The sequence below is a fragment of the Colletotrichum truncatum genome, assembly GCF_014235925.2.
Source record: "Colletotrichum truncatum strain CMES1059 chromosome Unknown Contig_0009, whole genome shotgun sequence".
Lineage (NCBI taxonomy): Eukaryota > Fungi > Ascomycota > Sordariomycetes > Glomerellales > Glomerellaceae > Colletotrichum > Colletotrichum truncatum.
The window spans coordinates 2,574,629-2,592,795 of record NW_027222406.1 but is presented as its reverse complement, the minus strand read 5'-3'; the positions used below and the strand labels follow the sequence as shown (position 1 = coordinate 2,592,795).

General features: G+C 48.1%; 3 protein-coding genes across 3 annotated transcripts; 2 read left to right on the top strand and 1 right to left on the bottom strand.

Moving 5' to 3' along the window:
- Positions 1–4,846: 4,846 nt before the first annotated feature.
- On the bottom strand, positions 4,847–6,542 carry CTRU02_213242 (MFS sugar transporter; the record flags this gene model as incomplete). The annotated part of the gene is made up of 2 exons (XM_036730858.1): positions 4,847–6,260; positions 6,331–6,542. The coding sequence occupies 2 exons, from the start codon at positions 6,540–6,542 to the stop codon at positions 4,847–4,849; spliced, it is 1,626 nt and encodes a 541-aa protein (XP_036577388.1).
- An 888-nt stretch (positions 6,543–7,430) lies between these two features.
- CTRU02_213241 (alpha-l-fucosidase) lies at positions 7,431–9,785 on the top strand (the record flags this gene model as incomplete). The annotated part of the gene is made up of 1 exon (XM_036730857.1): positions 7,431–9,785. One exon carries the CDS (start codon positions 7,431–7,433, stop codon positions 9,783–9,785), a length of 2,355 nt encoding a protein of 784 aa, XP_036577387.1.
- Positions 9,786–13,140: 3,355 nt separating this feature from the next.
- CTRU02_213240 (uncharacterized protein) lies at positions 13,141–14,402 on the top strand (the record flags this gene model as incomplete). The annotated part of the gene is made up of 6 exons (XM_036730856.2): positions 13,141–13,161; positions 13,214–13,300; positions 13,358–13,435; positions 13,488–13,617; positions 13,680–13,849; positions 14,307–14,402. The coding sequence occupies 6 exons, from the start codon at positions 13,141–13,143 to the stop codon at positions 14,400–14,402; spliced, it is 582 nt and encodes a 193-aa protein (XP_036577386.2).
- Positions 14,403–18,167: the final 3,765 nt, after the last annotated feature.

Genomic DNA, 18,167 nt, shown 5'->3' with positions numbered 1-18,167 from the left:
TCAAACCCTGACTTCTATCCAGCGAACAGAAGACCCTTTATAGAGGACTCTGAGTACTCTAATCAGATTTGACGTCAAGAAAAGATTCTCACCAGGTGAACACTAATGACACTGGCCGCGTCTGATCGGAAGCCCTCAAGTCCAGCTGAATGTGTAGCTTGTTTTTGGCGCCCAACTGCAAACAGTCAACTTGCTGAAACCATATACTCATCTATAGTAGCTCATTCATCATGTCACGGCAGATTTCATTATATCAATGAAAAATACCTTGCCCTAGTCATAATGGTTCGCGTCCACTTCCAACACACGGCACGGTCCGCTGTATCACTGAACCTACATTAAACTCTCAATATAGAATGGGACATCCAAACTATAGTAAATCTTGAATAGGCCCAGAATTTCATGCAGTGTGATTTACCTGCAAAATAGAAACTGCCGAGTACCGCGTGTGATTCAGGCAGTTCGTGCCGTGAAGCAGTTATCGATAACGGCATATAAAAGAGGGATTATTTTGAAAGGTAAATAGACTTTCCTTTTTTACTGCGGTTTCCCCGTTTTATGGAATCATCAGCACCTGCAGTTTATGTTCCGCCGGCATCAATTTAACGGAGATAGCTTTGGCTCGAGAAGGCAAGAGCAACTCAACCCACCCACCCGAACGTACCTTCCCTAATATCAACAAAGAGGTAGGTCTTCGTTGCCGCCCAACGGAGATACAACTTTCCTCTCTTCTTTTCTTTCCCTTTTCCTGCTATTTTCATCTGCTTCATCTCTCTTCTTCGCAACTCTCGCCATCTTGCTTCATCAACAAATCCATTAAATAAGAGGGAAAACGTTTTTCGAGCCTCTTATTGACTGGATCCATCATGCTAGCAATGCGCAATACCCCAGTTTCTTGAATTATCCTTGTATTTCGTCCCTTTTGTTTCCAATCAAGCCTTCACCATCACGAACCCCTCCGCTCTTCTATTCACTTCTTCGACCCTCCGGCACTTTCCAAGTCACTACGATGTGCCGACATGAACGCTGGGTGTGCCCAGGCTGTGCTCAAAACAGGCCTGGGTTGGAACGATGCCAGAACTTTGATCCCGCCACCGGCAGTTGTCCTGACACAAAGCCTCTGGACCCTGAAGGTCAGCCGCCACTTAAGAGCAAGTGGGAATACACCTGCAAGAAGGTCGGCTGTAGGTTCATGGACCCAAGCCTCGCCTACCATCCCGACAAACCTGCCTCACCGGAATCACAACTCTTTGGTCAGAGTCTTTTGAAAATCATGCGTGAAACAGATAGCCACGCGCCGGCACTGGGTGCGGCTGAATCGCCAAATGCATCACTTTTGCTAGCGATTGGCGAACCAGAATTCACCCCTGCGCATAAAGAGACAACAGAATCCAACATCTATGTTAACGACAACAGTCTTGTGACCACAAACAATGGCAATGATTCAGCGAAACACTTCGATTCGTCAGACGCAGCCACTGGTGTAATGTTCCCAGCCAACAATAGCCATGCTGATAGAAGGGCCTCAGATATGGAACCAAGCAATCGCACGGACTCCCGTAAGTTTGACCAGCCCCCTAAGCATTCTGCTCACCTACTAATCAAACTTTCAAAGCTGTTGTCCCATTGACTGAAGAGGATCTGCGGAACATCATCATTCGCAATTCTAAATCCAATGATATATGCTTCGATCCTGCCGACCCGAAATTTTGGGACAATACAGAAACAGAGGTGGAAAGATTCCTGGCTTGTGAAGAAACCGACCCAAAAACCCCGACCAGTTCATTTGGTAGTTTATTTCAAATCCATACAGTGGAAGCAAGAGCTGACTGTCAAGCAGGCTCATCTCCCATTGTTGGCAAAAAGACTTCACAGGTTCCTGTCACCCCTCGCACCCCCAGCAACACGAATTCCGGTCTCCACACAGCCTCTGCCACACCCGAGCAGACTGAACGCTCCAAAAACGAGATTGAGCAACCACGAACAGCAACATCCGAGCATCCTTATATGGAGCTAGAGACACAGTACAAGGGCGTGGCAGGAAAGGCTGTAAATCACAGAGAGCATAGAGCTATGGCTGCAAATGGATCGAACCTCGGCCCCAGCAGTATTCCGTGGCCGACAAAATCAATACTTGACAGTTATCAGCAAATGGAATCGCAAATGGCTTTGAGCCAGTCCAAAAGCGGCATGTATCCGACTTCCACTTTCGATCTTACGGGTCTCGCTAGAATGCAGCCCCATCTCAACCATCGTCTCGATCAAGCGCTGAGCCTCAATAACCCCCAGAGCGCTACGTTTTTCCCACGAGCTTCCAACGCAGGATTTTTGGGCGCCGGAATTCCTAACCGAGGATTGTCGGATTTTCCAAACCTTGTTGAAATGCAACAAAGACAACAACTCCAGTCAACGGCCCCTCATCTGCCATCTTCAATGTATACGATGCCTGCTTTTCAGAATCAAAACAACGCCATGGCCAGCCAGATGCAATGGCAAGCTCACACCCCACTTGTAAGGACACCTATGCACCACCAACAGATGTATCAAGATATGTATGGCAGTCACTACTCCCACATGGGAACAAATCATAACGCCCAAATGCTTCTGGCTCAACTGGATCAAAGCAACAACGCTTCTCAGCCCACACGCTTTGCTTCTTCCCCTGAAACATGGTCGAGCTTCCAAGCTCCCACTTATGGTATGCAGCAACAGGCTTTCATGTTAAATCGGCCCAATATGCCTCATATGCCACAATTCGCGGCCAACAAACGGCCATTTTCCGCCATGGCCAACTCGAAACCTCAGACATCCCCACAAGGCTCGGCCTATCTAAGTAATCGACTAGTAGGCCAACCGGGTGCATGGCCCCCTATGACACCTGGCGCGCCATCGTCTTCACCAGCAGACGCATACGACACTCCGAAGAAGAGGGCTAGGGTTGTGGGAGCACACTTGGAAACCACCAATCTCGAGACACCACATTCCCTTAAGCGCAAGACGCCAACTCAACGGCACATGCCGACGGGTACAACCTCAGCTCTTGGACACTCTCAACTTGGTAGGGGTAAGCTTACTCAGAAGAGGAGAAATGCACCGGCGTACCCCAGCCCTGAACAGACAGAGGAATCCGAGATGTCTCCTCGCAACCAGTTGAATAATTTTGGATTCCAAGGGAATAGTACCCCCGATGACCCGATCGATCTTGAATCAACTGCCGCAGGCGATTCATTCAGTCATGAACACTGATCTTGTTTGTGTGTGGATACAGCCTTATCAACCAAGCCATGAATCGCTACAAACCTTCATATGTCCTGTGGCTAGCCACTCATTGGACACAGGCTCGGAAAGGTAACGAGTCTACGGGATTGACACCACCACCTACAGCAGGATTTCCCAGCATTTTTTGGAAACCTGCACTGTGGTGTAACGTTTATGAAGTTCACGATTGATACTACTTTGAGTAACGAACACCATCAGGCTTCAGATGACAAAAGCTTGGGTCATCAGATAAGTGGGTTTTTTAGCTTTTTTGTTCTTTCTTACTTTCCCTGCTTTTTTATTTTCTTTGTCATACAAGTGCGGAAGACACATGGTTTAGGACAGGTCAGGTTAGATATTCCACAAAGCTTTTGAAGCAACAGTACGTAAATGGAGGCTTGGAGGATAGCTTTGACGGCTATGCTTTGACGGCTATGCTGCGAGGCCTCAGTTGTATTCTAGACTCACAATCAATGATTTTCATTTAACGCCTGTGGGGTTTTCTTTCGCTGAATCCATAAGTGCTTCTTATGCCCATTGTTTAAAATACAAATATTTCACACAGTTTGGTTTGGCTATCTATATTTCTTCGCATTTCCTATTAACACCCCCTGACTTGAAGTATTTTTGTGGTTGCTTGGTTTTCTACTGGAGACAAGTGTCATTCAGCCTGACGGTCTCGAAAAGCCTGCAGCAGGTGATTATTGGAAACCTACCAAGCCTTGTAACTCTGCGCCTGATAATCAAAGAATGGGAAGTCATAAGAATGAAAGACCGGCTTCGCTGAATAGTCTTAACTGAACTATTCCAGTCCTTGCTCAAAGCGATACCCCCGTATTGCTGACATGGGTCTCCACCCAGCTCCAGCCCGTCATAGGCGCAAAATCGACACTGTCCGCCAATCACATAAGGCAAGATGGCCGAGCGGTCTAAGGCGCTAGCTTCAGGTGCTAGTCAAGTAATTGGCGTGGGTTCGAATCCCACTCTTGTCACTCATTAAAGAAGCTCATCTGAGCTTCGCTTTTTGCATTTTTCGCCGTTGTGTATGGGACTGTGGACAATGGATTTGGTTTTGCTGCGAGTCTAATACTAACACACAAACCATCCTATCGAGTGTTAGTGGGGCAACAGGTACAAATTGGCCTATTATGAAAGTCTGTATTTCTCTAAATCAGAGCCACACCACACTTATCATTCGAGAGAAATCACAGTCTCAGGATGCGATTGGCTAACATCCCGCATGCCATGTACCTATTGCCAACCAACCCTAATGAGGTACTTCTCAAGTTAAGCTATTCTTGGAAATAGTGGTGTGTGGATTAGTGCGGGGTAGCGTTTTAACCTACAGTGCTGGTAACAGTCGTTGTCAACGGCTGCCTCCAACACCTCACATAAGTTATCTACACTGTTGGGTGATGCTTAAACACTGTCTTTCACGGGATACACATTATGCGGAAACAATGGATTCGGATGGACCAAGCTGGGTATAAGCCCTATCGAAAATACGAAAAGCACGCTATTTCTCCCTCTGCTATTTCTGGATCAAAACACATTACGGTCGTGAATCCGCGCAACAAGATCCTGAAGCCTAGACGCCATTCTGGCGCTCAAGCTTCTCCTTCTCTCTCTTGGCGTCGGCAATCTTGATGCTCAGTTTGACAGGTCTGGTACCAGGAGTTTCGAAAATGCTGTCAATCTCCTCGAGGTTGAGCTTACTCGTCTCGGGGAACACAAAGTAACTCGCAATGACCTGCAGGAAGTTGTACACAATGTACACGACCCAAATCTTGTACCCAAGCTTGCCGACACCGATGCCGATGCCGTAGGTGTGAATAACAGCCGCAATGGCCTGGAACATGGCGAAGAGACCCATACCCTTGGCGCGGAGCGGCAGAGACAACAGCTCGACGGGGTAAAGGTTGTGCATCGTTGCAATGAAACTGGCACTGCAGATTTGGAAGCAGTAGACCCAGACGACGGTCAGGATGGCGGTGGCCCTCATGCCTCCCGTCTGCTCGTACTGCCAGCTAGTGATGGTGACGGCGATTTGGGCAATGATTATGCTGATCAGACCGGCGAAAATGAGCGTGCGTCTCCTGAAGAAGTCGACGATGTAGGCTCCGAACAGGGTGAAAACGAAGTAGATTCCCGTCAGGCCGAGGTTGATACCGAGTTGGTCGAGCTGCTCAGTGATGCCAATGGTCTTGAGAGCCGGAGCAAGGTAGTAACCAATGATACCACCTCCGTTCCACTGCTGGAAGACGGCGTAGACGGCGAGGACGAAAGTGCGGAACCAAACGGCGCGGGTGAAGAATACGCGGAAGTCCCAGGTGGCGCGGAAGCCGGCCTTGGAGGTCTCGATGGACTCTTCGATCTGGAGGATCATGATGTCGACAATCTCGTGGTTGATGTCGTTGTGCGTCGTCATGTACTTTGCAATCATGCGGCGCGCCTCTTCTTTCTTGCCCTTCATGACCAGGAAACGCGGCGACTCGGGGCAGACGGTGTAGAGACCGACGCAGACGATAACGGGGAAGATGGCCTGGAGGAGGAAAGCTGCGCGCCATTGCCAGTCGCTCTCCCATGTGGTCAGGCCCATCATGATACCGAGCATCATGAGGGAACCGACTTGGAAGAAGGCGCCGAAAGCACCTACGATGCGGCCACGAAGATGCACCGGGGCGACCTCGGCAACGTACTGAGGAGCGGTGCAGAGCGCCGTGCCGAAGCCGAGAACGAGACGGCCAGCCATGAGACAGGCCAGGTTGGGAGCCAAGGCTTGCATGATGGCTGCAATGATTACGAGGGCGTTTCCGAGGAAGTTGACTCCGCGACGGCCGAGGACATCACCGTAGCTGAGAAACGGGGCACCAACGAAACTTCCGATTTGCATGAGGGCGTTGATGGTAGAGATGATGGGACCGGAATCGCCGAATCCGTAGTAGTCGTGCCAACGGTCGAAGGAGTTGATGCCGCTGATGACACCCCAATCGACACCGTAACTGTTGGAAGGTATTGATTAGCTGGAATGAAACGCACGAGCACTGTGAATGGGACAGTGTTTATGCTTACCCTGCCTGGTTGGCACCCATGATCAGCATGTACATCATGATGCGCAGGCCGGTCTTGGAACGCAGAGTCAAGGCTTCGGCGGACTTTCGCGCGACATCGTCTTCCGTGATACGGGTTGCCGTCACTTCCTCGACGGGAACACCAACTTTAGTCGCTGCGGCGACATCGTCGTGGTAAACCACGGTGTGGTCGACCTCATTTCGCGGCGCCATGGTAGACAAGGCAAGTCAATGAGAGATGGCGCTCGGCCGCGGGGGGTTGGTTGTAGGAGTAATTCTCGATCAGGAACCTTGACAAAAGAGGAGAAACGCTGATGGAAGAGAGAAGCCCGACTGCCTGGGTCGATGGGCCAGGTTGCAGCGGCGCGTCTCGGCGGATATATAAGAACCACAAGAGAGATTCAACTTCAGCTGTGGGAGGCAAAGTGCCATTCTCGCGTCCTGCATGCTACCCTTTCCATGTGTACGGAATGGCCTTCCGACAGCTGGGTCTCGAACCCCAACAAGGGATGCCATACCCAAGCTTTTTTGGTTCACATGAGATGCCCTTTGCAGTTTCTACTCCACCGCCGTCTCTGTCCATCCGCCTCCAGACTTTACTCAAGACCCATGTAGGCTTGGGCCGGCAGCGGCTTTGGTTGATGATGATTGGTCGGGCGGCTGTAGCACTGCATCTCAATCAGACCAGCCACCACACCACTCCCGAAGTGAGGGTGTTCGGCATGCTTTGACCCGTGATGATTGGCTCCGAGACGACGGCCGGCCGGTTACCCCACAGTCCGTAGTCGATTTTCCTCAAATGATACGACGCCGAGCCTCTACCCCGGCTCGTTCGTGGGTGGTCTGGGGTTAAAATTGCCTAGGATCGCTCCAACGTCCAGCGTGTTTGAACGAGGGAGGAAATCAGACGCTTTTCCTGCCCGTTAGCTGGAAACATACCTTTTCTTGCCATACTCTATCCTGCAAGAATCTGCAGTGGCCTTGTCGAAGGAATCACCATTCCCCCAAAATAAGCCAAGGGGGGGCCTAGCCGAGTTACAACCAGGACAGACTCCGGAGGACGGCATACCGGCGCGACGTTCCCTCCCTCGTCCAATTATCATGTCCCGCCTGGACAGCTCCCCAGGCTTCGGCTCCGGCCAGAACCAACAAGAAGTGCCCGGACCCCTGCACCTCCACTACCAGTCTCCCGCCTCCGAATGGTCGGAGGCCCTGCCAATCGGCAATGGGCGGCTAGGCGCGATGGTCCATGGGCGAACAGTGACCGAGCTTATTCAGTTGAACGAAGATTCGGTCTGGTACGGCGGGCCGCAAGACAGAACTCCAAAAGACGCCCTCCGCCACCTCCCGAAACTCCGCCAGCTCATTCGAGATGAAAAGCACGCCGAGGCCGAGTCCCTCGTGCGCGAGGCGTTATTCGCGACGCCCGCGAGCATGCGGCACTATGAGCCGTTGGGCACTTGCACCATTGAGTTCGGGCACGCAGCGGAAGATGTGACCGACTACCACCGCCATTTGTGTGTCGAGACCGCCCAGACAACCGTCGGATACCGATGCCAAGGGGTCTCGTACCGCCGAGACGTGATTGCCAGTTTCCCGGATAACGTGTTGGCCATTAGGTTTTCGGCGTCTGAACTCCCCCGGTTTGTCGTACGACTCAACCGTGTTAGTGAGATTGAATGGGAGACGAACGAGTTCCTTGACAGTATCGATGCGAAGGACGGACGGATAGTCTTGAACGCGACCCCGGGCGGCCGAAACAGTAACCGTTTATCGATTGCCTTGAGTGTTACCTGCGACGATGCCGAAGGTTCGGTGGAGGTGGTTGGCAATGCTCTGGTGGTGAAGTCGACAGCCTGCACGATTGCCATTGGCGCGCAAACCACGTTCCGAACCGACGACCCCGAGGCTGTTGCTGTTAATGATGTGCTTGATGCGTTGCGGTATCCTTGGGATGAGTTGGTCGAGCGCCATGGAGAGGATTATCAGAAGCTGTTCAACCGGACGAGTCTTCGCATGTGGCCGGATGCAAGTCATGTTGTGACTGACACAAGAATAAAAGAAGGTCGAGATCCTGGCCTGGTTGCTTTATACCACAACTACGGTAGGTATCTGCTCATATCTTGCAGTCGCAACTCTGAGAGGGCGCTGCCGGCAACCTTGCAAGGCATTTGGAACCCCTCGTTCGCGCCGCCATGGGGATGCAAGTACACCATCAACATCAACCTGCAGATGAACTACTGGCCGGCAGGGCCATGCAACCTTACCGAATGCGCGGTCCCCGTCTTAGATCTTCTAGAGCGAATGGCAGAAAGAGGCAGGAAAACAGCAAAGACGATGTACGGCTGCGAAGGATGGTGCGCTCATCACAATACCGATATTTGGGCAGACACGGATCCTCAAGATCGGTGGATGCCGTCAACTATCTGGCCCCTCGGAGGGGTCTGGGTTTGTATTGATGTCTTTGAGATACTGCGTTACCAATACGACGAAAACCTACATAGGAGAGCAGCACCGATTTTAGAGGGCAGCATCATATTCCTACTGGACTTTTTGATCCCGTCTGCTTGTGGAAAGTATCTAGTTACGAATCCGTCTCTGTCTCCGGAGAATACGTTTCTCTCGGAATCAGGAGACGCTGGTATTCTCTGTGAAGGATCCGCCATCGACATGACCATCATTCAGATCGCATTTGAGCGGTTTCTATGGAGCACTGACATTCTAAATAAAGCCCACCCCTTACGAGCGAAAGTCAAGGACGCCTTGGAGAGACTACCTGGGCTGGCGACAAACCCTGACGGGCTGATCCAAGAATGGGGATTGAAGGACTACAAGGAGCAGGAGCCGGGTCATCGACACGTATCCCACCTATTCGGCCTTTACCCCGGAGAGAGCATCAGCCCAGCAAGATCGCCAGAGCTGGCTGTCGCAGCGAAGAAAGTCCTCGAGCGAAGAGCGGCCCACGGCGGCGGACATACGGGATGGAGCAGGGCCTGGCTGCTGAACCTCCACGCCAGGCTCTTGGATGCCGAAGGCTGCGGCCAGCATATGGACCTTTTACTTAAAGGCTCTACGCTACCCAACATGCTTGACAACCACCCTCCCTTCCAGATAGACGGGAACTTTGGTGGGTGTGCCGGCATTCTCGAGTGTCTGGTCCAATCGAGCGTGATCGAGGCGAACACCGTTGAAATACGATTGTTGCCCGCATGTCCCAAAGATTGGTCCCAGGGCGAGCTCTCGGGGGTCCGAACCAAAGGAGGCTGGCTCGTGTCATTAAAATGGCGGGACGGCGTCGTCCTTGAGCCGTTGGTTGTGGAGAGCCCTGATGCCAAGGGTGCTGAGGCTCAAATTGTGTTCCCGGACGGCGCTCGAACTATCGTGCGTGGCGGCGCGCCGTCATCCAGGCACGATGTATACGCGACCCAGGGGGAAAACAAGGCAGAGCTAAAATAGCACATCATCTTGCAGGCCGAATGTGGCCCTCGGAGCTGAGATTAAGCTGGGATCGATTCATGTACGTGTTGGTCGAACAGGAGTATACCATGTATGCTTAATAGTAAAGTTGATGGGACCCTATCGGGCCGTTGCGTTTAAGTGGCTCTCCAGAAGAATTCCATGACAACCAGAGGTGAAAACGCATCAGGACAAAACTTGAACACGCCATAGGCTCTTGAGCTCCACAGCTGTGCAATGGACTTGGACCCCTTGCTCCCGAGCTCACTATACTAGTCGACGGAGATTTCATCTCCTTAGCGCGGATGCTAGTGACGGGGCGCAAGCGACATAAGATGAGGCACTACCGGCCGCCACTTCCGGCAGTTGGCACAGAATCGGGTGTTGCTAAGCCATTTCAGTCAAGGCTCCGGTATCGAGTTGCAAGCATTAGTTGATGACTGCAATAACAACAACTGAAATGGCATTTGCGGGTCAGCCTTGCTGTGAATCGAATCCAATAACAGTCATGACTTGAAATTTCTGTTTGTTTGTTGGCGAAAAGTGGCTTCCTGTTTAGAAAATGCTTGTTCGTTGCCTCGCAACATATTATTCAACAATCAACGTCACTGCCCCTCATTCACGTAATGAATTATTAGCAGGTTCTTTAATTTCTTGCAATTTTCTTTTTTTGTCTGGAAATTAAAACTGGATTAATGATCTAAAGGCCTCCCTTGCATAACGTTTAGTACCCTTCAAAGAGAAGCAACCCGCAAGCTGCTCTTGGTTGTTATCCAGGAGAATCCATACGTCTAGGAGGAGAACTAACTGTTCGAAAATATAGGAGGTTCCCAACAGTTAATGGGGTTTGAAACTTGACCCGTGATTTAAGTAGTATGGTTGGAAACAAGGCACTGAGGCTTAGAGGCAGTGCGAGAACGAGCTTCTAGCTACAGCTAGGGAAACTGGAATAATAAGGCGCCACAGTTTCTGGCTATCATCTGCATATAAAAACCTTGACAGTAAACTTACTGATTGATCTTTTAAGGCTGATTCGTACATGGTTTTTGATACTAGTGCTTTTCCAGTCCCATGACAGTCCTTTTTTTATCTACTTTTTTTGCCGACGACAATCGATGTTTTGACACATTTAATGGACACTTAGAGGAGGGCTTTATAGAAAGGTAAAACACAAGGTATAGTTTTCAAACGCCGAAGGTAACATCATTGCGGAACGTCAGCTATATAAGCAAAGCCTTGCTTGTGGTATTTAATCCCTCTGCACAATCATCTCGTCATTTTCAAAAGCCGACAGACCGAGAACGAAACACTCCAGATCTTCCCCTTGGACAACAGAGAAGTGATGTACTCCTTTTCTCAATCTTTCTCATAAACAAGGACAACATGTACAGAAGTTCAATATGTGCTTTGCCTCCCCGCCAAAATATGAGTTCTAGTAGCCCCGCCATTTCCCATATACCAACCAAGGTTCTCAAGGATGTGAGACATTGAGGAGACATGTAGAGCCAAGGGGCCTATGACTCCGCTGCGGGAGGCAGCGTTTCTAGCCAAGCGCTGTCCGGTGGCGTCGATTATCGACTTGCACCATCGTAGGATGCAGGTGTTGAAGGCGTCGCCTCAGTGGCTACCACAGAGTGAGGATATCCTTTTAGTTACCTCGCTGAGGACACGTTGTTTCGATTTCGCCAATTGCCCTTCCGATCGACTACTGTAGTTTAGGCAGACTGTACCTGCCTGTAAGAATTCCCAATCTGGACCTGGTTGAGGAAATCGCCTGTCTTTGGTCTTCGAAGTTTAATCTAGCAACGCCTCAAGACCAAGTCCAAACGACCTTGAGCGTTAGTATGGCATGATTGAAAGGTTCCGTCCCGAGTCATATGAGCAAGGTTTTGAATATCACTTCCATAAGCTACGACTTGCCCTATTAATCGGAACGACCAACTGTTTTTAGTCCAAGTGATGAGCCAGCATTTCGATACACGGATTGACGTGGATAGCTGCAATGATCGCGGCTATCAGATCTTGAGATAGAAACACTAGCAGTCATATCCGTGGACAACCTTGGAAAGTATGTTTTATGATGTGCACTGCTTGGGCGGTATTGCCGAAATGTGGGTGCCAAGTCGAGAATGTCACTGATTGTCAGGCCTGCCTCCCGATTAGGAGAGTACTAAAAATGATGATACTCAGCTGGCTACTTGGTCGAAAACCTGACTTCCTACTCTTGGAGCGGATCCGGGTGCTGGAGATGAGAGCTTCCCTACGGTCTTCCCTGAAGAAATGTCAACGGTTTTGCTTCTAGAGGGAGGCAGAGACTCAAAGTAAGATACGGATGGAGGTTCATCGAAGCCGTTTTCAATTGAAAGTACGCATTCTAGTCTGATAAAAAAAGGCCAAAAGCCTTATAAAGCATTCAGAGATGTCGACAGACATTCAAGGCATTTCAAAACGCCATACGATATAAGATGGACGCATATATGGTCTATTCACGGGAGCTGTGCAGATGTATTTCAGTGCTACCATTTTCATCTTGGCGTTGCTAATTGCACTCGGTCGCAGACCAGTTCAGCCAGCCAGCCATGAAATAGGCAATATCGCTGTCATTCCTCACCTAACAACATGCTGTGAAAGTGTGATAACAAACAAGACGATAAAAATAATAATCATAATAGTGGGGGAGATCAAAACAGAAGGCAATGGAAGCAACAAGTCCGATGCTTAGCACCGGTGCCGGGGTTACGAAAAACTAGAGTCGGCCCTCTCGGAGAAGGTCTCCTTTGACGGACGTATGAACCGGAAGCGACATAAGAACGGAGCGTCATGATTGTATCTGTGACGGGTGCGACGATCACGGGCCGGAGAGAAATTGGCAGCGGGACAGAGCGAAGGTAGTAATCGGACGGGTCTCGGAAGCCCCTGTTTGGCGCAGATGATCTCCCGGTAGAAATCCCTTAATTTAGCAATTTGGGCGTCCGGGTCAGGTGCATAATGAGCCAGCAGGCGAATGAGTGAGGGTATGGTCAAGGCGACCATTGGGGGGGGGGGATAACCTGACCAATTACCCACTTATTTAAATGAATTATGGGTCTATCTGACCAATTTCATGATTGGCTGTATTGAGGTGAAGTGGGTCCACCTGACCATGGAATTTTTAATCGGTCAGGTGCACGGACCAGTTACTGATTGCGTCCCACTACTGATTAGGGTGCATACCCCATATTAATATTTAAATCCCTATTCTATTCTGATTCTCTTCCTTTTCCCTCCGTAACCCTTTCAAATCGTATGCGCCCCCCCCCCCCCCCTGGCGCACCGATTCCTAATTACTTCCGAATCAGTTCAGAAATCCGACATCATGCCTTCATACAAGGATTCTGTAAGTACAATGGAATCGGTTTAGGATCGATTCAGAACTGATTCAGAATCAGGACGATTACAAGACCTACAAAGAAGGTCTTCTCCAGGGCGGCAAGAACCACCGCATGGAGGATCTTCCTCCCTTCGAGTTCAACGAGGTAAGTGATTCAGAAGCGATTCCACAACGATTCAGAAACAGTTCTGAATCGATTCAGGCTGGCGAAGTCAAGCTCGCCCCTGGCGAACTCTACTGCCGCTGGGGTGGTAGATCCAGCAGCATCACGTGCACCAAGGTAATTCAGAATCAGTTCCGGATCAGTTCAGAACCAATTTCGAATCGATTAGACGGAGCGGTTCTCGAGCGAGTCGAACCTCAAGAACCACATCAAGAAGCACAAGCTCGACGGGGTCCCGGCCAAGGTTAAGAGCCGCAAGTCCGGCGCGAACTCCGTCGAGGAGAACGATGATGCAGCTGGTAAGTGATTCTGAACTGATTCTGTACCGATTCTGAACTAGTTCTAAACTGATTATGAATAGAATTCTACGACCGCATCCACGGCATCGCCATCGGCGCTCGCGATGACAGCGAGCTGCAGACTCCTTCCAAGAAACGGAAGGCGCAGACCCCTCCCCCCCTTCTTGCCGTGCAGTTCAGAACTAATTACGAATCGATTCAGAATGTCCTCCCGCCCTTCGCGATCAGGAATGTGAGGTCTGGGCCCGCTTTGAGGATGATGAAGAAGATGAGGCCTGAATCAATTCAGGATCGGTTTGGAACCAGTTTGGGACTTCTTTCGGGACCGATTTGGAACCGCTTTAGAATCAATTCTTTATAGATACCCGGGGCGTTCGGTTTTTAAGCTTTTTTTAAAAAAAAGCATTTCTAAATCAATACAGAAATGATTTAGAATCGATTCTCTACCTATCCTATATGCTATCAAAGTCCTAACCTTCTCCGCCGCTCTGCTAACTCTAGTTCCTTTTCTTGTAGTTCAAGCTTCTGTTTTTCAACTAGAAGTTTTCTTGCTTCTAATTCTAATCGCTTTTCTTCTAATTCTAGACTTTGCTTCTGTAAGTCAAAGTCATCTTGTTGTCCCTGTCTGATTTCGTTTCTTAAGTTAGAAATAGATGTTCTTTGGAGAGTATTTGACCTAATAACCCCAGAAGATGAAGCATGGGAAAGACGAGGGGATCGATTCCGAATCGCTTCTGAAAGACTTCGGGATCGATTCGGAATTGAGGATGGACTTCTTGAATTAGTACCCCTTGAGGGACTAGACGTAAAGAGTCGGGTTGATAAAAGCCTTTCAACACGTTCATTATCTAGTTGCTCACGGGATTCCCTCTGGCGTTGGCGTTTAAGTTCTAAAATAATTTAGAAATAATTATTAATAAATATTAAAGTATTTTTAACTTACGTAAACGGCTTGCAGCTGTATTATAACGGCCAATAATAGAAACATCTTTCCAGGAAAGCCGGATTCCTAGTGTTGTAAACACTGTATCCTGCTCTAAAAGATGGCGATCGTATTCTGCACATCTAAGTACTTTTGAATTAGTTCTCAACGCATTCCAAACCAATTCCGAATCAATTCAGAAGGGATTCCAAACTTACTTCTGGATACATGTAAGTAATGGTAAATACCGATTACTCCAAGTATATGAGGCTTCATGTAAAACCTCAACAGTATTTGTATTAGGTATGAATTGACTCCAATCTGATAAGGGGATTTTAGAGCAGTTCTGATTAAGTCCAGCTGCAATTGTTTTTCGGGCTTTATGTTGAGCCCATGCTTTTATTTGAGGTTCAGCTAAGTAAATTAGTTCCCAAGTGATTCTGAAGCGATTCGGAAGCGATATAGAATTGATCCTTACTCTCAAATGCCTGACATAAAGCGAAGTAGTCTTCTGAGGAACGGCAGAATAGTAGGCTGCGCATTTGATTCCATAGAGAGTCAGGGCTACGGTCTTCTGTACAGTATGCCTCAATCCCTCGTTGGAAATGAATTAAACAGAAGCGTACAGAGCGTTCAACCTGCCATGCCCATGGTCTATGCTCTGGGTCACATTCCAGAGATAGATATTTCCCAAACCCTAGATAATTAGTTATAAATCGGTTCTGAATCGGTTTAGAAACTATTAAGAACCCATACCAATAAGGTTTTTATGGTCTTGATCAACTGTAATACCTAGTAGACCCCTACCATGAAGGTGTTTCCACTTGACTTTATATCCAAATTTCTTATAAAGTAGTTTAAACACAATTGTATACATCTGCTGATACATTTCTGTACTTTCAGAATTGGTAAAAACTCGGATAAGTGGAATTGCTAAAATAGTTAGGAATCTGTTAAGAATCCGTTCTAAATCGATTTAGAAGCGATTACGCACCTTTCGAAGATATCGAATTATACCATCCCCAAATAACCTCAACTTCCTCCTTTCCAGCTAGATGTTTATAGTTTGTATCTACCTGGAAAGTATTAAAAGCCTCTTTCTTCCATAATTCAGCTTGCTCTGCATGAAATACAATACATAGGTATGTATTGCCGTCATCATTAAAGTACTGAATATACTATAAGTAAATTAGTATTGAACCCGCTCAGAACCGATTCAGAATCACTTCATACCCGAATTTGACGCCTAGTTTGAGCATACTGGTATTCATACCAAATCGCTAGACGTGAACAGCCTGCTGGAAAGCTAATTGCTTCTTGTTTACGGATAATTGAGCGTAAGAAGTCTGTATTTGCTAGACTTTGATGAACGCTTGTAATAGTCTGGCTATTATAAGTATCACAGAATTCCTGAAGTTCGCGAGATTGTAGGAATGCATCTAGAATCAATACTGGATTAGTTCTGAATCGGTTCGGAAACGATTCTAAAAGGATTCTCACTTAACCCCGTTCTAGGTTGATTGATCTTCTGGACTACCTGTTGCAGCCCAGATATAATACCAGCTGGGGCTCTAACTGGTGGTGGTGGTGGATGTAAATGGACCCCATGAGAAGTTAGAAGAATAACTGGGGTAGCTTCTAGATCAAGCGGGACCCAGAAGTTCCATTTTACTGAACACGTAATTTGAAGAATTGTTTCAGGAACGATATGATTAGCGTCTAGATTGATTCAGAATCAGTTGGGAACCCATTTGGAATCGATTCGATACTAATTTACTTACCGCATCGTGTAATTCTCCTCTTATTGCTAGCAAAAAGATAACAGCTATCAGTAGGGGAGCTTTCTTCTATACTTCCCCCTTGAAGTATAGTTTTGATTAGAGGTAAATATAGCTGGAATTCGATTGGAGGAAAGCCAATATAATGGTTTTCTCCTTGGAGACTTTGTGACCAGCAGATGCAGCGGGCTGTAATCTGGGAAGTTCCTGGAATATACTAAAGTGATTCCGAATCAGTTCCAAATTGATTCCCAATCCATTCAGAAAGGCTTCTTACCCCATACTCTGTATTAACTACTTCAAGACTACATCTTTCTGTAAACGGTCGGCAGGCGGTATGTTGTTGGAAACGTTTTATCTGTGCTTGTGCCCATCTATTTATAAGTATTAGTATATTATTTCTAAAAGGGTTCCGAACCCGTTCGGAATCGATTCTGAATGCTTACGAAACTGCTTTCCGTTTGAGATCATACTGTAGTACCTCTGTTCGTAATGCTTCAATACTTTGCAAGATTTCTGGGGTAACTTTCTGATGCTTCCAGCATGGAAGATTCTGATCGAAATAAGAGCATGCCTTTCCACCTGTACAAGTGTAAGTTGAACGTAAACAAACAGCATTTTGAAGGAATGCTGAAGTCGTCCGTTTTGGTGGGAATTGCCGGGCATGGTTGTACTGAATCTGTGATGTAATTAGTTCTAAAGTAGTTCGGGATCGATCCCGGATCGATTCAAAAGTAGTTCGTTTACCATTCTCCAAGGCGATTTAATATCCTCCTCATTTAAAGTCCTTATATCAATAACATAAAGGACTCCATTCTCACTTGTTTCTGGATATTCTATAAATGTAGGTAGAAAGATTACTTTTTGAGCAAGTACATGAACATCCCTGAGGCTATTATGCCCAGAACGGGTTGCCTCTGATGAAACAAGTGTTGGAGGTATTTCTGAATCGGTTTCGAGTTGATCCTGAATCGATTTAGAACTAATTCCAAAGTCGTTCTCATATATCCCTACCTCCTCATTTACTGGTAAGCCAGACTGGGCCTGGGCTGGTAGTTGATAGTAAAGATTTAAGTCTTCTTCAGCTTCTGCATCAAGACTAGTAGGTTCTAATAGAGGACTTATTCCCTCTAGGCGAGGGAAGAGATTTTCAATCGATTGAAGAGCCATTGTAAATCGATTCGGAACGGATTTGGAAGCGTTTAAATGTCGTATGTTCTTACAAAAAGTATGTCAAGGGTGAGGTTTCAAACCGCGCTAAGGAATTTCAACCTGACCATAGCTAACTAGCTGACCATGGTCAGCTGATCTCAGGGTAGCCCCACAAATCACAAAATAAGTGGGTAATTGGTCAGGTTATCCCCCCCCCCCAATGGTCGCCTTGACCACACCCTCGAATGAGTAAGTTGAGCGGCGCTATTATGGGCATGAAAAAGGGCATCATGCGGATGGGATTCTGCATCTTTAGCGCCCAGAGGTGTGAAACAATGTCAGTGCATCTGAACTTTTCTTCTTCCATTTACCTTCTCTTTCTCCCCCTCTATTCCATCTTGGGGGAACAGAAAGACCCTGATTGATGGATGGATGGCTGCGCCGCAAAGTACACAACAACAGAGAAGAAGAAAAAAAAAGATGTGCCAGGGTGCCTTGAGTAGCATGGCAGGGAGAAATATGCAAAGGGACCTCAAGAGATCTGTGCATTGCATGAAGACAAAGTTGGGATGGCCCTGAATTGGTAGTCAACTCCGCCGGGGAGCGGCCTGCTCACAAGCGACTTCGGCCGAGGTTGGGATTGAAGGTCGAGCACATTTGGTGAGGATGCCGTCATCCTGAGCTCTGTGGCCCGCGCT